The 26,737-nt window shown below is 38.6% G+C and overlaps 1 protein-coding gene across 2 annotated transcripts in view; it reads right to left on the bottom strand.

Moving 5' to 3' along the window:
• Positions 1–9,213: 9,213 nt before the first annotated feature.
• Positions 9,214–26,737, bottom strand: part of adamts6 (ADAM metallopeptidase with thrombospondin type 1 motif 6) — a 180,663-nt gene continuing 163,139 nt past the window's right edge. For both annotated transcript variants that reach the window (XM_062972381.1, XM_062972382.1), the window contains 3 exons: positions 22,834–23,010; positions 21,058–21,214; positions 9,214–16,368 (listed from right to left, as the gene is read on the bottom strand). In XM_062972381.1, the coding sequence (XP_062828451.1) occupies positions 16,259–16,368; positions 21,058–21,214; positions 22,834–23,010 (444 nt within the window). In that variant the 3' untranslated portion in view covers positions 9,214–16,258. The remainder of the gene's footprint in view (positions 16,369–21,057; positions 21,215–22,833; positions 23,011–26,737) is intronic.

Raw genomic sequence — 26,737 nt, 5'->3', positions numbered from 1 at the left:
ATTAACTTCAATGAAAAGGGTACTTTTATTATATGGGCTGCTGTCATAAACATCACAACATCATCAGACAGTAGTGACAATTCAGAAACATTGGCTCCTTTCTGTGTAAAAGGTGAGATCACGGTCTAATTTCAGCCTCCTGTGGCCGCAGTGAAACCGTTGGACGTTTAACTGGCAACCTCCTTACTACCTTTTTGCAGACAGGTGACAACATTTTCATTTGGGCTACTCTTTGATAATTGATTTTTTTTAAAAGAGGAAACAGACCTTATGTAATGTGATGGACTTTAATGATTTGTGTCTGTTGTTCAATGGTTTGCGTGTTTATCTGGATTCTAATTTTTTGAGATTCAGGATTTTATGTACATTGGCTGCTTAATTCATAACGGGTCTGGAGCAGTAATACTTCAGATTGGCTTCAGTGGTTGCCACACACTCCGTGTTTGACCCACAACAGCAGCGAAACAGCATTTACCCATCCAACCTGGTCAAAAGTTGTTGAGCCCTATGGACTATCATCTTACCTTCCCTGTCACTAGACTGCAGCAGAAAGCAAAGCCGCTTCGAATCTCGTTTAAGAGAGCAAAGCAAGGTAACAACAACAATAATTCAGCAAAGGCAGCCCTGTGACCAGGGAGAAGGAAGAGGGCCACCCATCCCCTTTTCCCTGTGCTGTTGCCCCCTCCGATTGAAATTTTCCTTCGGTCACACAATTTCTAGTATTGCAGAAAATGAGACACTGAAAATTATTCACACATACAACTCTTGTATCTGCCCTGTTTGCATTCCTTTGGTACCTTTGATTGCTCCTTTTTTGGAGACCTCAACTGTATTTTTATAATACCTAATGAATGTTTTAAGATGCTGCAATGCTAAAAATTTGGGGATTGAGGAGAAAATTTATGGGATGGTTGCAGAGCCGGCCCTAGGTATTTTTCAAGTGTAGGCGAACAGAATTTTGGCGCCCCCCCCCCCCAAACCAATCACTGAAAAATAAAAGTGTTGGATAAGCAAAAATGTTGCATAATGAGGGATTAAGGAAAAGCCTATTAAACATCAAATTACATTAAGATTTTACAAATTAAGCACCAAAACATCATGTTTTACAAGAAATAAACAGAAAAAGCAGTCTTGATTGTGCCCCCGTATGTTTTGCGCCCGAAGCGACCGCTTAATTCGCCTCATTGTTGGACTGGCTCTGGATGGTTGGAATTATTATTTCAAGGAGAAAGATCCAAATTTTGCCACACACCCCTCCCAGTAGCAAAACTCCTGGCTAGCCTGACCAACATATTTTAATTCATATAATCAGTATTAACTACAGTAGAGTCTCACTTATCCAACATAAACGGGCCGGCAGAATGTTGGATAAGCGAATATGTTGGATAATAAGGAGGGATTAAGGAAAAGTCTATTACACATCAAATTAGACTATGATTTTACAAATTAAGCACCAAAACATCATGTTATACAACAAATTTGACAGAAAAAGTAGTTCAATACGCAGCAATGCTATGTAGTAATTACTGTATTTACGAATTTAGCACTAAAATATCACAATGTATTGAAAACATTGACTACAAAAATGCGTTGGATAATCCAGAACGTTGGATAAGCGAGTGTTGGATAAGTGAGACTCTACTGTATTTCCAGGACAATTGCTGCAATTTTGACCCTGTCTTACCAATCATGCCTCCATTGTTGATGGGCTTTGTTTGTATGACAGAAGCAGGATGGTCCAAACACAGCATCAGGGTTCTGTGGTATGCTCAGAGCTTGGAGACTGTGCTTCACACCTTGAGAGTTGATTCGTCAGACGGTTTACTATTAATTTATATAGTATGTAACAATATACTGTATTTGATTTTTCCAATTCATTTTTCTAAGCTAACATTTGAATTTAGCAGGCATAGCAGGCTTCAGCATTTTGTTAAACCTTCTTAGCTTTCACTTTTGGCATACTATAGTTGGTTGGTGAGTTCAACAGCGTAGGGCACCAACAGAAATTGACAGTGTAGAAATGGATCAATCTTCAGAGGTCATTTTGTTAAATTGGGCCTAAGATTGTCAGTGGTCTTTCAAACTTTTCATTCTGTTGTCCAAGGTGTGTCTCAAACATAATGCCGGTAAAATCTCTACATAATAGGTCAGTGTAAGAAGTACTGGGTCACTAGGTAAAGGTAAAGGTTTCCCCTGACGTTAAGTCCAGTCATGACCGACTCTGGGGGTTGGTGCTCATCTCCATTTCTAAGCTGAAGAGCCGGCGTTGTCCGTAGACACCTCCAGTGTCATGTGGCTGGCATGACTGCATGGAGCGCCGTTACCTTCCCGCCGGAGCAGTACCTATTGATCTACTCACATTTGCATGTTTTCGAACTGCTAGGTTGGCAGGAGACTAGGTCACTACTGAATGTTTTATGTGTCTTGGAGGGATGAGGGAGCAAAGTTCCTCCACTAGTCCTCCAGTGGTTCTCAACCTGGGGTCCCCAGATGTTTTTGGCCTACAATTCCCAGAAATCCCAGCCAGTTTACCAGCTGTTGGGATTTCTGGGAGTTGAAGGCCAAAAACATTTGGTGACCCCAGGTTGAAAACTACTGCTCTAGAGGTAATGCCATGCTTTCTGTCTCAGATTGGACACAGAGTGGCAAGTAGTAAAGATGGTCCTCCAGCTGGCAGTTGTCAGGGCAGTTTTGCCGACTCATGGCCCTTGAGGAGGATGGGAGAGCACTGAGCTACTCAACCATGGTGCAAGTACATTTCAGTGACAAAGGGCCCCACTGACTCTGCCTCTTCTTTGACCTGAGAGGACTCAGGATAGGAAAGTTCTGAGAGAGCTTCATGCCTGTACTAAAAGGGGAACTACTATGAATCACAACTTTCCAATGAACACATGAAGTCACAGTACACACTTAACACAGAGGAAATGAAATCCATACTGAGCTAATTTTTGATCTTACACCATCTCTTGCACTGTGCACATAAAGAACTTGTTACTATTGACTGTAACAACTGATTATAGCAACTTACACCATCATTGTTAGTGCTAATTGTACATCACAACCCAGCTGCCATCATCATAGCCAGTGTAGAAGTGTGTTTTCCTTAATGTAGGTATCTGAAAATTATCACTAGGAACAATCTTGCACTAGACGTAGCAGTAGCCTTTTCTCTACTATTCCTTAAGATAGGAAAGGAAAAAATTAAACAAACCAAACTTAAATATTTCGGATATAGTTGAGGTTTGCTTTATTTTGCTTCCTTTTGACTATTAATTCTTCATGTTCTGCTGACCCAGCTAGAGAACAAGCAAAACCGAAATAATTTGTGGGGAGTTATTGCCTGCTGTTTCACAACTCCGCTTTCCTTTCGCCTATTGTTCATTTGAGGTTTTCTTTCCTTTCTGACAGCTTTCCGTGTCAACTTGAATTTAACTTCAAAGGATAGGGTTTCTGAAAGAGAAGCATTAGCCTTTGCACCAATAGAGTCTCTCTAACTCTTGACCATGTATGATTTCCTTTTGAAAAATACAAAATAAAAGGAAGCCTCCAAATGAGACAAACTGTCAAAAGTCTCAATCTATAGTTGCCATTTCTTTTTCAGTGGGTGATAACACATCTTGAAACAGGATATTTATAATTTGTTAAGTTTTGCATTTATCCTCACAATCCTAAACCATAATGGCTGTCAGCTAAGAAAACACTGAGGTAACTAGGAGGATAGAGGAGAGATAAAGAAATAATTGGAAACAGAGAGTTAGGCTTCATCTTGCACCTTCTAAACATCCTGATATGGTTCTGGTTTGCCAAATAGCTTCTTAAGAGTCTGCAGAGCTTCTAATGCAGAATACTCAACGGGTTCTATGCCTTTTCCAAAGTTTTCCTATGAAGCTTAGTTTGTTTTTCTATACAGATATTCTGTCTGGAAGAGTGCCATTAAAGAAGAGCTGTCTTTGGATGGAGATAATTGTTTTGAAAATAGTGAGATACCCGGATCCAGCTACAGGCCATAAAATGGGTCCATCTGTAACATCTGATGTGTGCCTTAAAGTTGCCAGTTGACTCATGGTAACCTCAAAAAAGCCATAAATGTTTTCTCAGGCAAGGAATCCTCAGCGGTGGTTTTGCTCATTTCTTCCTTTGGAATATAGCCAACCTGGTATTCCTTGGAATTCCCAGTTCTAACCAGGGCTTACCTTAGCTTCCAAAATCAAACGGGGTCTGGTGCCTTCAGGGTACTTAGGCCCTGGTTAGTACCTGAATGGGAGACTGCCAACAGATACTAGGTGCTGGATTGCTATATTTCAGGGGAAGGACATGGCAAACCATCTCTGAGGATTCCTTGCCCAAAAAACGCTATTAAAATCAAAGTCACCATAAGTCAATAGGCAACTTGAACACATACATAACTCATAACAATAATGTTTAATAATTCATTTTAATTTCTCATCCATTCAGGTGAACATAAGAGGTCAATTTTTCTGCAATGACTCCACAGTCTATAATCCACCTCCTGATGGACCATCCACTGTTTTCTATACTTCTGATATCTCTGCTTGAGCAACACCTAGCATCATCGAGATTAATTGCTTATGCAGTAATTTTTACATCTTTGAGTGACTACTTGCTACTTACTTTGTCTATTATGGGCAGGCATATACACTATAGTAGGATGGGTTGGAATATAATCCCACTCTTTCCTGGCTCAAGCTTTTTTTTTAATATAATGGATTATACAAAACTGTGTCTGCAAGTATCTAGATGACAATACAATGATCAATAGGTGACAGCATGGGTTTATCAACAATGAATTCTGCCAAGCTAATAATAAATATAAATTAGGTCACTAGTTTAGCTAATGGCAGGAACGCTGTGGATGTCATTTATATAGATTTCTGTAAAGTATTTAGTAAGGCCGCATAATATTTTGACTAGTAAACTGATTAAAGATGGAACAACTAGGGACACCGACAAATGGCCTATAATTAGTTGGAAAACTAGTTGCCATCAATGGCTGCATTTCAAGCTGGAAGTAAGTCTCAAATGGATTGCCTCACAGTTCTGTCCTGGGACCATTTCTCTTCAGTGTGGAACTAACTGCTTTGGGAGATGGTAGGATCTCCTTTGGAGAACTTCAAAAAGAGGCTGAATGGCTACCGGATGAGGATGTTTTGAGCAGGGGCTTGCTGCATCATGAAAAAAAAAGTATGAAGATGGGTGGAAATATGGCCTGTGATGTTACAGAGATTAATCTGGCAGGAGGGGTAAAGCAAACCAGTGGCACCGGTCAAAAAGAAATAGCAATGAAAGAATGGAAAAAGAAAATAAAATGGATTGGGCTAGAGGGAGATCAAGCAGAAGGGCCCTTTCTGGATATATGGTCTTTTAGATCTAAAATATCGCTGCCCGCCATCTGTATAGAAGAAAAATGTTTGAAGTAGTCAAGGTAAGACTCATGCCAAGGATAGTGTGTTAAACATCTAATTGTTCAGACTGAAGATATCACCAATAGAATTTGGAAATCCTGGTTCCTACATGCAAAATACATGCTTCTGCCATTGATCACTGTAAACTGATTGAGGATGGAAAGGCAGAACAGATGCAGCAATGCAGAAAAAACCATTCTGCATTTGCTCAGAAGCTCTAAAACTTTATTTAAGCATTATCCATCCTTAATTTACTGACTGGACTTGTAGCTATCAATTTATTGCAGCACTTGCAGTGAATCCGGATCTTCTTACCAAATTACTCCTTATAAACCTTTAGCAAACAAGCCAGAAATAAAAGAGAGATGCAGATCAATAACGAATTTCATTGAACAAACTGTAAGACTCCACGCTTTATGACAGCTGGTGACATTCAGACCATACTTCAGAGCACTTTTAGCAATCTTAGCTTCAAACCGGTGCCCCTAAAACATTTTCTCGAAGTAATGTTTTCGATAATTTCTGTCATTTTGTTAATTGTATTACCAACTCCATATAGCCCAACAAACAAGGCTGCTCATCGTCGTCTCACTCGTTCAGTCATTTTCGACTCTTCGTGACATCATGGACCAGTCCACGCCAGAGCTCCTTGTCAGCCGTCACTGCCCCGAGTTCCTTCAAGGTCGAGCCAGTCACTTCAAGGGTACCGTCCATCCATCTTGCCCTTGGTCGGTCTCTCTTTCTTTTTCCTTCCATTTTCCCCAGCATCGTGATCTTTTCCAAGCTTTCCTGTCTCCTCATGATGTGGCCAAAATACTTCAGCTTTGCCTTTACTATCCTTCCCTCCAGTGAGCAGCCGGGCATTATTTCCTGGAGGATGGACTGGTTGGATCTTCTTGCGGTCCAGGGCACTCTCAGGATTTTCCTCCAGCACCAGAGTTCAAAAGCGTCTATCTTCCTTCGCTCAGTCTTCCTTATGGTCTAGCTCTCACATCCATATATTACTATGGGGAATACCATTGCTTTGACTATGCGGACCTTCGTGGCCAGTGTGATGTCTCTGCTCTTCACTATTTTGTCAAGGTTGGCCATTGCTCTCCTCCCAAGAAGTAAACGTCTTCTGATTTCCTGGCTACAGTCTGCATCTGCAGTGATCTTCGTGCCTAGAAATATAAAGTCTAAAATATATAGGCTGCTAAAATTTTGAATTATTTCCACTTTTCCTTCAACTGTTGACAGGTGCTGACTTTAGCATCAGTGGCATGTTTGTGAGGTACCGGTCCAATAATACAATAATAAAATATTTTAATACTTGATTTTAATGTATTGTACGTTTGTTTGTATCTCACCCTTCGGGGTGAGATAAAGCGAGGTATAAATGTAATAAAAATAAATAACAGTACAAGTGTCCAAAATAATTCCAGGACCACAGTCAAGCTATTCCTCATGTTAATTGGAGCCTTCCAGCTTGTTAGATAGACTTTGAATAATCTCTTCAGTATCCCAGTCAGACTATTGAGCTAGTTATAGTGTACTAAGACAAATACTGAAGTGAGAAGCAGGTGGGGAAGACAGACTAGTTGCCAAGATGTAGCTTTGCATTGAAAGAAATGCATTGTCCAAAACCAGCAACCTTGCTGACAGAGAAGCATGGATTTCTCATGCCAAAACGTTTATGTGTGTGCCTTCCAGTCGCCTGTCGACTTATGGTGACCCCATGAATTTCACAGGGTTTTCTTAGGCAAGGAATACTCAAGAGGTGGTTTTGCCAGTTCCTTCCTCGAAAATATAGCCTACAGCACCTGGCTGAATGCTAAATAAACTTGTCAGCTTGCATTAAGATGGGATGGGGCTCTAGAACAAATCAACAAACAAACCACAGCTGGAGGACTCAATTCTGACATTTTAGGGTACCTATTTCCAAATCACATATTATCCTTTTATAACCCCGTCTTGTTGCCCTCTGGATCCAGCTATTCTCAAAATGTGACATGCCTGTGGTCTCTGAGTAATGATAGTCCTTTCCATGTGTAGATTTAATGACCGTCTGTGTGTTCCCATACCACTGTATTAATAGATGACTCTGCTCATGTCATTAGGAAGTGCACATTCTGAATGACTGTGCAGAGTCCTTTACACAGAGCCAGTTAGTTGCACAAGGATACTTATGTGCATTCATTCTATGTATGGATGAACCCCTGCAAAGGGCTAGTGCTACAGAACTGTGCTGTAGTTATGGTACTTGTACATTAGTAGTGAAAGTCTAGTACTGCGTCACCCACACAGATCCACCATATATTGGAATGAATGGTCATGGACCTTTTGAAAACCACTCAATATTATTTTCTTGACTGGATCATTTTAAAGTTGCCAAAGCCATAGTAAATCATTACCCTTTCTACAACTCAGATTTTTCTTGTGTTTTGGGAGGGAGGGAGGGAGGGAGGGAGGGAGGGAATGCTTTATCTTCTCTGAATTCTGTTGGAGCATTTTACCATCATTTTTGTATCTGGAAAGTTTCCAAATATTCTTCTGGAAAAAAATCCAGAGAAATTCTGACCTTATTTGTATGTTTGGTTTTGCACTTTATGTACATATAAGGAATTGTTAAACTAATGTTGTTTTTGCCAATTTGGCCAAAGTATAAGTTACCTATTACTGACCAACTACAGACAAAATGTAAACAAACATTTGCTGCCATTAAACCCTTTTCCTATGGGATTTGAGCCTCTGAAGCCAGGAGTTCCCTTGGATCATGTATACAAAATTGGTAATTGCATTCCTGACTCTGCTAAATGCCATGATGCTTGCTATTTTCCAAAATAGCATTGCAAACAATGACAATTACTGTCCAGACATTTTCAAACACAGCAGGGTACTGGCTGAGGGAATGATGGAAACCCTGAAAAAGTATAAATATTTTGAAATCTGCTGTAAATCACATTTGTGCACTGAACTGAGAGCGGATTATCTGGTCAGCCAACAAAGCTATAATCAGGGCATCCGTTTCAGTAGGTTTTTTTTTTTGTTAAGGCATTAATAAAAGCATTAATCAAAGGGAAATGTTTTTATCTACACCAAAAGTTTGTCGTGTAATATCATGTAGTAACAATAGCATTATAGGGAAAAAAAGAGTCATTAGGCTGAATCTTTCAGATTACAATATTTGCAGTGCTTGATCATATTTATATGAGCTTGGATTGTGATTTAATGGGCAGATCTATTGATATGAGTTGGATATAGTCTAGTCATGCCTATATCTTGACTATTGCTCACATATTTTTTAGGAGCCCCGGTGGCGAAGTGCGTTAAAGTGCTGAGCTGCTGAACTTGCAGATTGAAAGGTCCCAGGTTCAAATCCCGGGAGCGGCTTGAGCGCCCGCTGTTAGCTCCAGCTCCGGCCAAACTACCAGTTCGAAAACATGCAAATGTGAGTAGATCAATAGGTACCGCTCCGGCGGGAAGGTAACGGCGCTCCATGCAGTCATGCCAGCCACATGACATTGGAGGTGTCTACGGACAACGCCGGCTCTTCGGCTTAGAAATGGAGATGAGCACCAACCCCCAGAGTCAGACATGACTGGACTTAACGTCAGGGGAAACCTTTACCTTTTACCTACATCAAAATACTGATAACTCTCAGATAATGAAGTAGATATGTTCCTGGGCATTGCTTCCTTAAAAGGGCATTGCTTCCTTAAAAGAAACTTTGGTATCAGAGGCAGAAATGACATGGAAAGAATAACGATAAGTTTCTATATCAAAAAAAGAGAAAGAAAATTAGCCTGACCATGTTTCAATGGGCTTTTATTCAGAATTAAAGACGTGCACATGTGAAATGGAGCAACCAGGTCAGCAAGTAAACAATTAGTAGTCAGAAGCATTTTGCATGAATTAACAAAAACTTTCAACATTCTAGAGACCAAGGCTTCTTTCAAAATGAATCCAATGATTTTTTTTTCTCTTCCTTTTTCTTATGATTTCCATTTTGATGACCAGATCTATCCTCTTTTAACATATAGTTGTAAAGCAGGCATATCTGATGTTCCCTTTTTTCTGTTTTGCTGTTCAGCATCCTCAGTAAGGGATCCTGGAGGTAGCTGCTGTTTATCTTGCCCATTGTAGTCAGACACATGTGACTATAGGCCCAGAAGCAAATGAAATGCTTTTCCTACATCTCAACTGGACTACTGTGGTCTCAGAGGGAGATAAGATGTAACATTGCTAAAGCTAATCCACTTACACACTGCCGTTCCCTTTTCCTTTGGTAGCATGCCTTTATTTATTTATTTACAACATTTTTGCCCTGCCTTTCTCACCCATAGGGACTCAAGGAGGCTGACAGGGTTGGCAAAATTCAATGCCCAAAAACAGAATTCAATAAAATCAAACAGCACAATTACATCAATTAAATACTTGATAAAAACATTATAAGAAGTTTAAAACACATAAATAATTCAGTCCATTCATCCAAATACCTTGTACATAAACCTTAGTTTGGGCCATGTCAGATCATAATACTTATTCATTAAATGCTTGTGCACAAAGCCATGTATTTACATTTTTCCTAAAGCTCGAGAGGGTCGGGGCCTGCTGAATGTTACTAGGAAGGGCCTGTCCCTCGTCCCCACCAGTCACGCCTGCGAAGTAGGTGGAACTGAGAACAGGGCCTCCCCAGACAATCTCAGGGTTCTTGATGGCTCATAGGGGGAGATCCGTTTGGACAGGTAAGTTGGACCAGAATTGTATTAGATTGTAAGCCAGAGAACAAAGAACTGTTTTTTATTATAATTGTAATGCACCATGTGCAGTGATAAATAAATAGATGATGTTGATGACATAGTAGGATCAGCTAGAGGAGAGTTCTATTAACCCTAATTCAGTGTCTATTGATTCGTCTATTCTAGGCATACTGCTGCCAAATGACCGTTTCTCAAACAAGTTGTTTTCCTTCTCAATTTCTTTTCTGCTCTTTTAAATGTTTTTCCCCATATTATTACAACAGTGGAATTGTGATAAAAATAAAAATATAAAAGTCGGGAGACACACTGGGTAAGGTAAAGAGCAGGAAAGCAGGGTTATGGAGGTAATGTGGAATAGAGAACCAAACCAGCACTATAGCACTAATTTGGAGTTGTGAGATAATGAAATGTGATATCCTGGGATGTTTCCATTTAATGCACACATCAAGACAAGGCATACTTATTTTAATGTCAGGACAACTGCAAAGCAAATTTCCATGGGAAGCTCTGAAAGAGCAACCTTAAAATGTTTCTTCTGATCCGAAACTTCCTGTGTAGCCAATGATGATGAATCTGAGTGTTGAAGTTCAGTAACATCCTGAACATCACATGATTTGCTCCTAAGTAAGTTATCCATTTGCAATGCTTTAGATTGATAGTAACATAAGACAAGAAATCAAAGACATAGCTGTGCTAGTCTGGGATATCAATATGCAAAGGATTCTTGTAGCACTTTAGAAACTAAGAGGGTGAAGTTGGTAGCATAAGCGTGACAGAAGTAGACATAGTTAATGAAAGTTTATGCAATCATCTTTGTTCTCTTAATATCTAAGGTGCTACAAGAACTCTCTGAATACAAGGAAAACGGAACGGATCAAGTCTTGTTTCTCCAGTTTCATACGTTGAAGAGTCCACAGTTCAAGGAGATACAACGGACAATTGTGCCTGTGGTTGAGAGTGAAGAAAGAGCTGCAAGGAGAGTAAAATAGCACAGCAACACCTCATTAAAAAAAACTAATATAAAATAGCACTTTTAATAAGTCGGTAGAGTTATTGTTTACAACATTCAGATGTTTTAGCCTTTGTGGAGAAGGATATTGACAGTTCATCTAGTGACAGAAGCACTTTACCTTTTGTTGTCTATTATTAGTTTAAGGGTATAGCTAACAAGCTCCTTAGACTAAAGCCTCTTGTGCCACCCCTCCCCAGGGAACCCCATACATACATCCAAATTGTGATATCTAAGTGAAAGCTCAAGTAATAATTGTGATCTAGCAAAGTACTGAGACCACTACAATGAAGAAACTTAAACCATGGTCAAACTAAGTACTTCTCAACAATATCCTGGCAATGAGATTCTGGGATATTGTATTAAAAATAACTTATAAACAATAGCAGCAAAGTTCTGATATATGACATTTCCTCTTCATTACACAAATGAGATAGCTTGAATAAACAGGTTGTAACTTTTGGGCTGTGCTACTTTATTTTTAAGATGATTGATATAATTCATAGCCATGCAAGAACATCCGATACAAGATTTACAAAGAAATATCCCATTGCATAACTTCCATAGATTTACAATCATAATAAAATGAGGACAATCTGTCTTGATAAAACAGATACGTTTAAAGTTTAGGATTGACTATTGTACAATAAAGAACAGCTTCGATTTTAATAAATTAAAGATGCAAGGATTTGGTAGGAACATGAAGAAGAGAGTCTATAAAGCATTGTGACTCACTGTGCACATACAGTATCTGTGCCATGTTTACTCATTAATAATATGGAGAACAGGTAGCCAGCTGAGAAGAAATAGTTGTCAAGGTAGGGGGCAACAAAAGGAGTCATAAAACTAAATGTTGCAGACCTCAACAGTATTTGATTCAAAAGTACAATTTGCTTTCTTTCTCTAAAACATTTGACCAGAAAAGTTAACATCACCTTTCATTACAAATATCACAGTGCATACATCTGGGTGGAGCTTTGAAGGTTTGTTTCTTTGAATTATCTCTCCAAGAATTATCCACCAGGAGACTAGGCATCGTAGTCTTTAAAATTACCTTTTCCAGCCTCTGCTGGAGTGTAATTGTTTATATATCATATATATTCTAGAATTGTAGACTACAGTGTTCCCTCACTTATCACGGGGGTTACGTTCCAGGACCACCCGCAATAAGTGAAAATCCGTGAAGTAGGGACACTATATTTATTTTAATATTTATACCTTATTTTAGTAGTTAGTTGGCCTGTCTCTCCTTCACAAGCCTGTTTTGCACTGTAGTTGTTTTAGTTTGGTGAGGCGAGCAGCAATTTGGCAGAGAAGGCTGTAAACCTGCAACTCTCAGGATTGTCGGGGAGCCAGTGAAGCCTTCCTGGAAGAGGGGGCAGGGCGAGAGCACATGTGCAAAAGGCAGGCGCGGCCGTAACCTAGTCCTCCGTGAGTTGCTTTGTGTTGTTTAATTGGTTAGTTTGATAAATAGATACCACTTATGATTGGATAGCATTAAGGTCCAAAGCATTCTGAGAGTGCCTTGGACGCCAAATAAAAACCACGAAACAGCGTGGACACGAAAAGCGAACCGCGAAGTAGTGAGGGAACACTGTATTTCCTTAATCTACCATTCTCCCCCAACAACTGTAGAGTAGAAGTAGCTTAATGTTCTTCTGTGGAGGGGGGGATCTCTCTGAATAAGACAGTGATTGTAAACTGGCAAATGCTGTTAAAATGAAATTGTATTTTCCTGAAACCTCCACTGGAGTCTTAATGAAATGAATAAAGAACTCACAACATCACTACTAGGTGTGATGTATCCCATGGCCTTTCTGCAACATGCTCTAATGTAGTTATAGCCAAGGAGAAGACTGAGACAGCACAGACATTACTTGATGTGTTGTCTAACTGAAAAGTAAATATACTTTCAGAAGTATTTTCAATGATGTAAATATTTGTGCTTGCAAAATTCTTGCACAGGGATGTCAGTGAACAGATTGTTACCACAAGGCAGATTCTTTAAAGTTGCGTTTTTATTTTACTAAATTATCTATGTTAAAAACAAATCTGTGCCTGGTGTAAAATTTTACTGCATCAAATGTTACAAGCAGCAGAATGAGGGGATGTAAGAACAAGTGTTAGGAAACATGGAAATAAATTAGCATATAATTTACAAAAGCAAATAAAAATAATAACAATGTAACAGTGTACCACATTAATACTGCACATAAAATAAGAAGCAACTAATCATAATAATAGAAAGGGTTCTTTTTCTTTTGTACTGTAAAGGAAATTTATGTGACATCCTTACCATTAGTTAAGAGCCCTCTAAAATGGGTAATTTTTAGGTGTGTACATTTAAATAATTTGAACTGTAGGCCTCATGGTAGGTGGCATAGCCCAATGGAAATACGTACCAGCAATTATTTGTGAATTTAGTATTTTACCATTGAAATTCTAGGCTTTTCATCTTTCTGTGGCCGATGCAAATGGTTCTGTTGTAATATTTAGGAATATAATATTAATATTCTTAGCTTAGATTATATAGGTGGCTATAGTGTAGCAGCAGCAATGTCCCGTGCTGTGAAAAACCAATGGTTTACCTCTTTTATTCAGGCTTTTATTTAAGCTTAGAACTACATGCCAGTCCATTTGTAATCCCAATACATTCTGGATATCATTCCCTTTAGCAATGCAAGTCAACATTGCTCCAGGGAGCTTCTTAAATTCCAAACTCAGTGCTCCTGTGTGCCACAGAGTAAACATTGGACTCCCTGGTCTTCTAGCACCAATGAAAAGCGCAAAATGTGCTTACAGAAACACTTTTTGCAATGGCAATGTTCTGTGAGGTAAAAGGAATTTTGTTTCAATAAATCCCATGTTTTTTTCTTAGTTCAAGAGGAACATTCAGTAATAAATATTCATGTCTCAGAGCAAACCAAAATATGATAGATTGTGGTGTCTTGCCTGTAAAATGCCCTTGTGATAGCTATCCCTTTTTATTTTATTTTTTTACTCAGCCAAGGCATGTTAGCACCAAGTTATTTCCCTAAGGCTGCAATCCTATACCACGCACCAGAGAGTAAACCCCACTCAACTCACTGGGACTTTCATTTGAGTAGGTTATTAAGTATAGGATTGTACTCTGAAAGACTAATTTGTAAATGACATTCACTCAATGGCAACTTATGCTTACATGGGAATTCACAAAATGTGTATAAGTTTTCCTTTCTAAACTTCCATTTCAGTGAGCTCTATTCATTGCAACTGAGCAGTAAATGATTCTAGGTAAACAAATTAGCCAGAATTCTCCTGTTCAGAAGTATAATGGAAGTGAAACATTCTGTCAAGAGGTAGAATATGACAGGAATCTCATTGTTATGAATGAATGAGCTTTGGAAAACCCTACTGATGGATTGTCAGTATTTTTTTCCTGCATAGTACAACACACACACACACACACACATACTTCCTTTCCCCCATCTCTCTCTCATTCTGTTTTTCCTGTTAATTCACATTAGTAAATATTGTTCAACACATTTGGCTTACTGCAATTTGTTAAATATACTGACACATTTAGATATCATATACATGTTATAAAAGCTTGTCTCAATAAGAGTATTATTTTTTTTTTTATAAAAGTGCCATTTGACTTTTAGTGTTAATACAAGGTGGTGGTGTTCACATCATCTCAATTGCACTACAACAAAGGAGGCAAGTTGGACACAAAAGCACATTCATCAAGTACCTGCTACAAACTGCAAGTGTTCAAGTACAATATAATAATATAAACAAGTACCCACTTTCCTTATCTCTTTGTTGTGTCATGGACAAAGCAGGGAATGGAGGAGAAGTATGGCCATTAGTATTAGCTCACACTGGATTCTGGAATCTATTTTACCCAAGGAGCTTGGCTTCACATTTAATACAAGTCAGCGTATTAATATATTGAAATGGTGAATATAATAACTATGGTACTTGATAGTTTCCCATAAGTTATGTACTCTTTGGTTGTTTATTCTGTAGGAATCTCCAAAACCAGATGCATCCAGATGCATTCTTCTCCATAGTCTCTCATAAATCAGTGCTCCCCTATTGTTTCAGTGAAGGAGAAATGGAAAATCCATTGTACGTTTCAGGATGATTTGCAGAAAACCCACTACAGTTCATCACTTGTAACTGAAAACTAATTAGACATCTGAAAAATGGATGACCTCTCTAACTGAAAAGAAGAACAGTGAATATGAAGGTATTAACCTTTAGCATGTCTATATATGCAATAAAACATTAGGAAATACCTTTGCAATTGGTATATAACTCTTCCATTGTATAGATATAGTCCCTTTTAGTGGAAATTCTGATGTTATTGCAAAATGGAAAGATAGCTGTAAACCTATATTTATTGTTTGATGCATCTAGGGAAAATCTACATCTCTTAGCTCAATGTTCCTTATTGTTCTAGTTTAATATAGCTTTAGACATGGCTCACAGCAGTCTTCGGAAATGTGGATTATTTCTTAGAGAATTAGATGAACAAATGAAAATACATTTCTTTTACTTCTGATTTATATTTGTTTCTAAAGTAATATTTCCTAGCCCACTTCTTTAAGATATGGTGCTATGTAGTAAGATAAAATAGTTATTAATTATAAGCTATGACAAGATTTTAAAAATTCTTCTTTTCTTTTGAGTTTGACCAAACCACAACAGCTACATTTTAAACACTATTAAATACAAATGGATTCAGTGTCATTGCTAAGTCCATTATAACAATTATCTTAATGGTCCAAGGAGGTAAAAAGACTAGTGGATTTAGTCAAAAGTACACATATGTTCCGCCATAAGTTACTCTGTATGCATGTGTGTATTTTTCCATTATGGCATACCCTCCTTATTCTGTCTCCAGCACTTTGGAAGAATAAATCCCACTTCATAGAAGTTAAAATAATATTGAAATTCTGTCAGCTGGGGCTGACCAGTGGTTACATTTTCCACAGGGTGATGCATTTACAAGGACATACGTCTGGTTGTACTTGCAGCGATCTCTGATGGACACATTTCCACAATGAAAATAACAAGGCACTTTCAGTTTCTGTGGGTCAATGTCCTTGGCAGGTCTTGCAGCACATCTGTCTGAAGTATGCTCGACTGCAGAATTTGAACTTCAGCACCAGTGGGCAATAAGCCACTTTATTCACATCTTTGCATTCTAGTGGAGGCATAAACAAGCCAAAATAATTACATAAATTTTTAAAAAGGCACAAAACCAAATAAGTCCCTCTGTCCTCTGTATGAACTTCTCTTTCTAGTGGCACAGCTTAGTTACTACAAACAGAATAATTTTGAAATTGAGAAATTGCACAGAGATTTAAACCAATGACTATTTTCAAGCATATCTGCTTTGTTCTTGAAATTGCTAAGAAAAACCCCCAAAAGCTCATATGAAAAAAAAAGAATTATCTGATAGTCAGTATTCTTTCCTCAAAAGCCTCCAAACTTGACTATTCCATTGATTTTTAAGGTTTTTGTCTTCAAAGGTAACCAGCAAACCTTTGGATTCATGGTACATGACAAATCTGTTTGCAATTAAAATAGTTTGTGACATATACTTGGGCCTATTATGCTATGTAACAAAATTAGAAAAAAATCTGTTCCTGGTTTGAAACTGTTATTTCCTGTTTAATTGTGCAGTACTTACTTTGAAAGTAGTTGATAATACTCTAGAAACTTCATTTTTGTAGCTGAGGGTAGTACTATTATTTTCTTCAGCATGGGACAGGCACGGGCAAACTTTGGCCCTCCAGGTGTTTTGGACTTCAACTCCCACAATTACTGTTAAGAATTGAACCTGGAGGGCCAATGTTTTTCCATGCCTACTCTAGAAACTTTGTAATTTTCCTTGATGTAAATATACCATTTTAACCTTTCAATGTGCAGACTGCAAAAACAAAGTTTTTGCAATTTAATAAATGTTTCCCATGTTTTTATGATACAACCAATTAGGAAATTGCATTTATAACCCAGAAACAAAAAAATGTGTTACATAGTGTTATTCAAGGGGGTGGAATGATAAAAGTTTCACACAGCACATCAAAATATTACACACATAGAAGTAGCTCTTTGGATCCCACTCCATATATGGGAATTGCAGTCATATACTTCAGTTCTCCCACACTTAATATCACATGAAGAAATAAGCTGAAGCTTTGAACAAAGCCAGGGGGAAAGCACTGATTTTGAAGCTTGTGCTAAGAACTGAAGACAAAAAAAATACTGCTGTGTAGGAAATTAGCTATGTAACTACCTTAGTTATGCAGTTAGGTTAGTGTCCCTGGCTCCCTCCCCGCCCCCTATCCTCACTTACTGGGCAGCAGCCACTGTGAGCGATGTGAGTCTATTCTCTCTTAAAACAGGACACTGCAGAGTGATGATTCCACCCTCTCCTGCCAGCAATCTCCAACCTGAAGCAGGATCTCTGTTGCAGGGAGTGGGTGGGAACATCATTCTCCTGTGCCCCCATCAGCAGAAGAACAAGCACCCATTGTTCTCTGTTGTTGCTGCTTAGTAAATCAGGATTGAGGGATTTCTATGATCCCTGTTTTCTCTACATTACCGAATATGAAGGATCGTGAATACTAATAAATTATGACTGCATACCTCTAGGTAGCAAATTCATAACTGCAACGATGAATTCAAGCCAAGATTTCCAAGTTAAGACCAGTGACGGAAATTCAAAGGATTCAAGGGGATCCAAAAGAATATACTGCATGGCCTTTGGCCTGATCCGATTTGTGGACACACTACTGTGGCAGAGTATATTCGGCTCTCTTTCTAATACATATAGAAACTGATCAAAGTATCCTTACAATAACACATTGATTTCCCTACTAAAAGGCTTTAAAAGACAAAGCACATAAATATAAAGAAATCAATGCCTTCATGTGAAGAGATAAAAAGTTACAAGGGCTATAATTTCAGATGACCTTGTAAAACCTGGATTCAGCTGCCATCTGTACTTTACAAATCTTTTCAAAAGAACTTTTTCAAATAACAGATGTACTATATCAAATACATATCAATTGCACGTGTGCTATTGCAAATACAAGCTGCCAGTATCTCACTTTAAATAACAAATATAATATTGACATTGCCAGTGGCAGTTTGCCAAGACCTAGTGCATAATGCACTGTGACACGATGCTGCCACTTTATTTCATCCATTCTTATAAACCTAAATATTTTCTGACTTGATAGAGGTACAGATGGCAACTATATATGGCGTTATCAGGATAGTTGTACGATGCAAGCAGCTGGCTCTTACAGATGAAAATTCTGCATTCCAACCATTCTGTAGATGCTTTTTACAAGTGCTAAGAACAAGTAAACTATCGTAGTTAACAACTGCTGACCATTTAATGTGCTCTAAATTAAGCTTATGTGGTTGGCATCTAATCTTTAAATTCCTATTAGCTTCCTGAAATAAGAGTAGATTTCATATTAATTCAGTCTCTTATTTAATATAGGAAAATAGACCTTCAGTTTCAACATTCCTCTTTATGAATTTTCTGTGTTTTGTCTGTTATAATGCATGATCTCAATTTTTGAGGTATGTAAACCATGGATGCAATTCAACTGAATAAGTGCACCAACATGTTTGAAAAACAGTGGTGTTAGTTTTATTAATCTAATGGCTCATTCACATATGGAATGTATCCTAATAAATTGCCAAAAGAAAATTTTATTATTATTTTTATTTTTTTCGTGTCAGGAGCGACTTGAGAAACTGCAAGTCGCTTCTGGAGTGAGAGAATTGGCCGTCTGCAAGGACGTTGCCCAGGGGACGCCTGGATGTTTTGATGTTTTACCATCCTTGTGGAAGGCTTATCTTATGTCCCCGCATGGAGCTGGAGCTGATAGAGGGAGCTCATCCACGCTCTCCCTGGGTGGGATTCGAACCTGGCAGCCTTCAGGTCAGCAACCCAACCTTCAAGTCACAAGGCTTTAATACACTATGCCACGGGGGCTATTAATATTTATGAAATGTTCATAATGCTGATTTGTCACAAGATTAACATGAAGTTTTAAATGTTGGTGATAGGTAGATATGGGAAAGTCCTGTGTATTTTTACGGATGCAAATATACTTATATTCCAAATTTGGAAAGCTAAACACTAACCATTCACCGTTCAATGGCTGAAATATCTTACAATATCTTGCTATACATAAATGTGTATTTTCCAAGAAATACATTTTTGTACTTGATCAACTTATATGCCTAACCCACATCCATATTCTATTTTTCTCTTCTGTTTATTCTTCCTTTTTATTTATTCTTTTTTAAAACACCAATAAAAATAGTATTAAAAATAAACTGAAGAGTTTCAAAGAGAGTATCAATGCTCACAGTTCAACACTTGCTTTATAGAAGCAAAATCATTAACTGGCATAAGGCATATCTCAGTAATGCTGTTAAAAAGTCCATATATTTGGAATGAGAATTAATAATACTTTATATAGTATGGCCCCCAAATCTCTGGGATTGGAAGCCACCATTTCACCTACCCACATGTGACAAAATATGTCCTTTCCAGGAATTTTTTAGATCCACCAGGTGACTCTATGGTATCGTCTGGCAGAAGCTGTTTGTTTTAATAGGGATTGCTATTATCTGCAGTTTTCTGTTTCCGCTATAGTTTTAGGAATGCATCCCCCATGAATAAGAAGGTCACGCTGTATTGTTTTTATGACAGAACCAATTTTACTGCAGTTTAGAAAGGTTTACTACAGGGGTCCCCAAACTAAGGCCCGGGGGCCACATGCAGTCCATTGAAGCCATTTATCCGGCCCCTGCGGTGGCAGCTCCCTCCTCCTCCACTGAGGAAGGTGCGTGCAGTAGGAGGGAAAGGCGCACACCTTTCCCATCTCCTCCCTCACCTGGTGTGTGCCTTCCAAAGCTTTGCTTGTTTATAATGGTATTTTAATTATTATTTAATTAATAATTAAGTATTAAGGGGTGCTTTGCTAGTGCTTTTGGTGCACAAAGGCAGAAGGAGGTTGGACTAAATGGCCCAAGGGGTCTCTTCCAACCCTCTTTATTATTATGATTATGATTAACAGTGAAGCTGTATTTATTCCTGTTTTGTTTTTTTAACTTCAAAATAAGATATGTGCAGTGTGCAGTGCATAGGAATTTGTTCAGTTTTAAAAAAAACTATAGTCCAGCCATCCAACAGTCTGAGGGACCGTGAACTGGCCCCCCTGTTTAAAAAATTTGGGGGCCCTGGTTTACTGTCTCCAGCTTGAAAACTCCTATTTAATTATGCCTTATTTCTTATTAAGGGGGTATTCCACAAAGACTGAAATTGTTTGTCCCCATTAAAAGTAGATATTACTTTATGATGACTTAACAGCAAGACTAATGTGATATGGAAGTAAAAACGAAGCTCCAAAACAGCCCAACAAAATTTGCTATTTGCAAAATTTTAGTTGCTTTTTCAACGAGTAAATCATTTACCTCGAACCCTGAAAGTGCTACAATTTTTCTTGTTGACTTGTATGGGAAAACAGGCTATTCTAGCCAGCTGCTTCAGATTTAGAAGTAATCCCCATAATATGTTTTAGAATTAATTTGGAATTTCTGGTTTAAAAAAAAAGTCCTAATCCTGGCTCTGCAGGAAGGAAGCTAAGAACAGCCTTTCTCTCTTGAGGATTATAGATCTCCCATTTTATTTAAAACAACAGAATCAGCAGAATTTTCTGCTCTACAATATGGTTAAGTGGCACTGTGATTGATGGAGAAAATAGGTACAAAATTCCTACATTTTGCAATGATATTTTTTGAACAATATTCTTTGGATTTATCTTTCCTGTATTAAAAAAATCAGTAAAACCAAGCTCACCCTCTGTGTTGGAAATGGGAGTACTATCACATTTGCTTTCACACTGTTGCATTGATGGAGGCCGAAGAGTATCTGGACAGTCACTGGATGCTTGCCCGGTATATGAAAGACATTGCACAGTTCTCATCTGTTGTCCAAGACCACATTGTGCAGAACACTATGTCAGAAAGAGGCCATGAAAGGGAGGGAAGAGAAAGCAAAGGATGTCATATACCAAATAATAAACTGAACAGTAACATGGTGAACAGAAAAAATGCTGCTGGGTTCATAGGGCATTTTTATCCTCATTGCCCAAGAGTAACTGACTAAAGAGACAATAAGAGCCTTTGCAAATCTTGATAAATCTAAAATATGGCAATGTGATATTATAGGGGAGGGCTTCTTAGATTTATTTCTTCAAAAATTTGATCATGCTGTGAAGGGTGCTATAACTATCAATTGAGACAGATACTTAGAGGAACATGTCGTCTAAAGTGAAGTCATCTTCAATTGTAAAGCGTTTTTGAGATGCAAGTACTCCATTAACATTTCAAATGTTTTGAAGTCATTTTTTCCATTCAATTTCATATTTCATCCTTCAATCCTGTAAAATTTTCAAAGTACTGATACTTTTCTGAGCAAGAGACACCAATGGTCCTCCCTCCACTAACATCCAGGTTATAGTGAGTGCCATGAACATGTCACCCAAACCCTGCCCGTGTCCTCCACAAACACCATCCTGCCCCCCACCCAAGTGAAGGCTTCCATGCGGGGACAATTTCATCCTAGATGTGCTGTTTTTCCTCCAGAATGGACATCCCAGGGTGCCGTAATTTGCATGACCCAACCTACTGCCTCTCCCTTAGCCCTTTCCTACCCTTTCCTATGGCACACAGTTAAAAGAGGAATTGATCAGCAACTGAACAAGAGGTTTGGGGAGAATTCACCATGATTTACAGGAGTTGTACTTGACCTCCATCCAGAGAACACTATTAACCCAACCAACAATGGATCTGGACCAAGCTTGCCACGGATGATGGGACTTGAAATACCTTCACTGATACTGTGACCCCCACCGACAATGGACTGAGACCAAATTTGGCACAGAGAAACTCCATGACCAACTGAACATACTGCAGGGGTTAGTGGGAATGGATCTTGATTCTGGGAGTTATAGTTCACTTGCATCCAGAAAGCACTGAACCCAGCTGACATCAGATCTGGACCAAACTTGGCACACAGACCCAACATGTCCAGCTGTGCATACAGGCCTGGTTTGGGGTGATTGACCTCAGATCGGGGAGTTATAGTTTACCCTTATCCAGAGAACTCTGAACCCAGCTGATGACGAATCTGGACTAAACTTGGCACACAGACCCAACATGGCCAACTGCAAATACTGGCAGGGTTTGGGGGTGGTTGTCCTGGGAATCTGGGAGTTGTACTTCACCCTTATCCAGACAGCACTGAACCCAGCCAACGATGGATCTGGACCAAATTTCCATGATATTACTTAACATCCCAAAACAACTAATGTCTTTTTCTAATAACCTGGGTACCGCCGGGTCCCCAAGCTAGTGTATAATATAAACAAGTTACCATTCAGCGGCCAATGTAATCATTCAAACTATTTTTATTTAGTCATATTATTCAAATGTATGAAGGTTTATGCCATAATAAAATTCTTAATTTTGAAAATGCTGCAAAACAATGTGACTGATTGCATTCATGCCACTGTCCATCAGGGTGGATGGGGGACAGATTATTCCAGTTACCCAGCAACTCCGCCTTTATTACCTGCCCCCAGTCCCCCATAATCCATCGTGGTGGTGGACACCTGCCCAAGCTACAGCGCATGCGGACTGGAGGCTTATTTTCTTCTTGGCAATGTGCAACTGGAAATGTTTTTGAAAGATCACTGCTTTTACAGAGAACAATACGATGCTTGAAACCAGGGCCACATTTTGGAGTACACTGGAAACAATAAACAAACATGATTTAGATAGTAAAATATGAAAAAGTAAAATATTAATATATTAAATCGCTTGGCTTTAAAAAATCAATTGCACCTATAAATCAGACTAATTATAGTATTTAGCTATAACACTTATGGATAACAGAAACAAGGTGAATTAAATTATTATAAAGCCTTTACATAAAATGGTTCCTTTTATTTGTAAGGCTCATTTCTAAGACTACCAATACCACACATTTCAGCCTCTACACTGTAAAATAGAGTGCTTTATTAAATTATATATATATATATATATATATATATATATATATATATATATACACACACACACACACACACACACACACACACACACACACACACACACATATACATACACATACATACATACATACACTGTATAAATAAAACTACCAGTTCCAGATAAACAAGAATAATGCTTCAGTGGTACTATGAGACTGAGTACAGAGATAACCTGTGTGAAGTTATCACTGATTTGGACAGCTCCATGTATTTGCGTTTAAAAATAAAAATAAAAGCTGTGGTTGCAACTCCTACTTAATACAAGATTCGGTTTGTATTGGAAATAGCGTGCTTATGCTGGAAGTGATCCAGATAAAGTTAAAAAAATATTTCAATGAATGTTGATAAGATGGTCTCTGCTCAGTGGCATTTAAATGCTTAACTTTACCTGGATAATGTCCTTAATTCTGAAAAGCATGAACTCAATTAATGAATGCTTGTTGTTGTGTCCCTTGTGACAGCTCTTGGGGGACCCTATCATGGGGTTTACTTGGCAAGATCTATTCAGAGGTGGCTGACCTTTACCTTCTTCTGAGGTTGAGAGAGTGTGACTTGCCCAAGGTCACTTACTGAATTTCCACTGCTGGGCATAGATCCAAACTTTGTTCTCCAAAGTCACAGTCCAAACTCAAAGAACTAATCACTAATTAAATGCATTAATGCTAAGCTCTTATTACATTAGTTAGATAGCACAAATTGTTTGGATTGTCACAATAGGCCACCATTAGCTCCATCAAACTACTATCAAGAGCCAGTAGGATGCAATGAGTAGGAGTGAAACACAGAGGCAAGTAATGTTCAGCTCCTTTTCAACTTTTCATTTCACTTTTTGTTATAAGCACTTCAAAACTAAGACATAGTAGTTGCTTTTTTATTTCTCTCTCTCAAACCTCATTCCTTTTTTGCACAGTCTTTTGGACTGTAAGGCCAAAGGAAGAGACTCTCTTATTACTAATGTTATAATAATAATAATAATAATAATAATAATAATAATAATAATAATAATAATAATAATAATAATAATAATAACGGCCCGCTTTTTCTCTCCATATGGAGACTTAAAGCGGCTTAAAACTAAAGCATTGCAATACAACTTCAAATATACAAATATACAAGTATGAAAGCAAAACTGAACGTCATTAGAAGCATACAAAATCACAGCAGCCCCTGATGATCTTAAAAACTCTCTTCTTTAAAAGCCTGCCTGAATAGTAATAATAATAACTTAGTTTTTGTATCCCGCCACCATTTCCCTAAAGGGAGTTGGGGCAGCTCACAATCGGGACCAAGCCCAGCGTAACAAGTTTGCAAGCTAAAAACACATTTAGAAACATAATAAACATACAGCAATATGATTAAAACAATTAAAAACAGCAAAATATAAAACAATCATGAAATAAAACAAAACGAACATCAATAACCAGAACCAGGGATAAGGTGGGCAAGATCAGAAATTGGAGGGCTGTAAATGGGCTTGTGCAAAAAGCAAATTACAGGGCTAGGGCTGGGGTAAAGTACTGAGTTCACTGTAATGGTTAGTTTAGTCTGGCTATTCATAGACAGGGACCTAATCATTATCAAACGCACACTAGAACATCCAGGATTTGAGGTCCCTGCGGAAGGTGGACAGAGTGGATGCTAGCCTAATCTCCCTGGGGAGGGAGTTCCAGAGCCAGGGGACCACTACCGAGAAGGCCCTCTCCCTCTTCCCCACCAATTGCGATTGTGACGGTGACGGAGGTGAGAGAAGGGTCTCCCCAGCAGATCTTAGTGTCTGCGCTGGTTCATAGGGCAAAATGTGGTCACGAAAGTAGGCAGGACATGAACTGTTTAGGGCTTTTTAGGTAATAACCTGCACTTTGAATTAGAACAGGAAACTTATGGACAACCAGTAGAGCTGTTTTAAAAGGGGCGTTGTCCGTTCCCTATAATTAGCTCTAGTTAACAACCTGGCTGCTGACGTTTGCACCAATTGCAGTTTCCAGGCCTTCTTCAAAGGCAGTCCCATATAGAGTGTGTTGCAGTAATCCAGTCTGGATGTAACTAAGGCATGGACCACCGTGGCCAAGTCAGGCTTCTCAAGGTACGGTCGCAGCTGGCTCACAAGTTTTAACTGTGCACCTGGGCATCAAGCGTTGAGTCCAAGAGGACCTCCAGACTGCAGACCTGTGTCCTCAGGGGGAGTGTAACACCATCGAGCACAGGTTGCCACTCTAAACGCCGATCAATCTAGCAACCTACCAGAAGAACATCTGTCTTGTCTGGATTAAGCTTCAGCTTATTAGCCCTCATCCAGTCCATCACAGTGGCCAGGCACTGGTGTAGGATCTGGGGTTTTCTTGAAATTAGGTGGAAAAGGGTAATAGAGTTGAGTGTCGTCTGCACAGAGATGGCACCGAGCTCCAAAACTCTGGATGACCTCGCCCAGTGGTTTCATGTAGACACTGAAAAGCATGGGAGATAGAATGGAACCTTGCGGGCCAGGGGTCCAAGCAGGTGTCCCCCAGCTTCACCAACTGGGTACGATCCTCCAGGAAGGAGCAAAGTGCTCCCAAGAATCATTCTGGAGAGCCGACCCAGAAGGATCCCATGATCAATGGTACTGAAAACCGCTGAGATGTCCAAGAGAACCAACCAACAAAGACACACTCTCTCCTGTCTAGTTCTCTGTGAAGGTCATCCACCAAGTTGACCAAAGCTGTCTCCATAATGTGACCAGGCCTGAAACTAGACTGCAATGGATCTAGATCATCGGTTTCATCCAACAATCCCTGGAGCTGAGAAGCCACCACCTGCTCTAAAAACTTGCCCAGAAAGGAGAGATTAGAAATTGGCCAGTAGTTGTTAAGAACCGAGGAATCAGAACAAGAAATAAATTTGCTATATACAAATATATCCTGGTTCCAATATAGACAACTAAAGGAATATTTTAATAAAGATAAGCAAATAGGGTTTACAGATAAAGGAATATTCTGAGATAAAATAATGCAGAGAGGAAAATAATAACTAAAATATACAAAAACGTACTTGAATGGAATACGGGTTATAATTATTAGAAATAAAAAAAACATGGACAGATTGACATACCAAATGATAAAACAAGGAAGACCACAAAAAGAAACAGACTGGAGCACAGTACAGGAATATATTATAAAAGACAATAAGAACTAAATAAACAAACAAAATAAGAAAAATATACACCAGAAGGTAGAATGAAAAGGAGGGGAATAATTGTGTAAAGAAGGAAGAACAGAATGAAAATGTCGCATTGAGGATGACCGGAAGTCACAGTTGTTGTTTTTATATCCTCAGTTTTTTATATTTCCCCCCTTTTTTCCCTTTTGTTTCTTTTTTTGTTTTCTTTCATTGTATATAGTTCCCCTTTTTTCTCTTCCTTTTTTCTTTTCTTATTTCTTTTTTCTT

This window comes from Anolis carolinensis, chromosome 2, assembly GCF_035594765.1.
Source record: "Anolis carolinensis isolate JA03-04 chromosome 2, rAnoCar3.1.pri, whole genome shotgun sequence".
NCBI classification, from domain to species: domain Eukaryota; kingdom Metazoa; phylum Chordata; class Lepidosauria; order Squamata; family Dactyloidae; genus Anolis; species Anolis carolinensis.
Note: the sequence above shows the minus strand (reverse complement) of the source record. Positions and strands in the feature narration are given on the sequence as shown.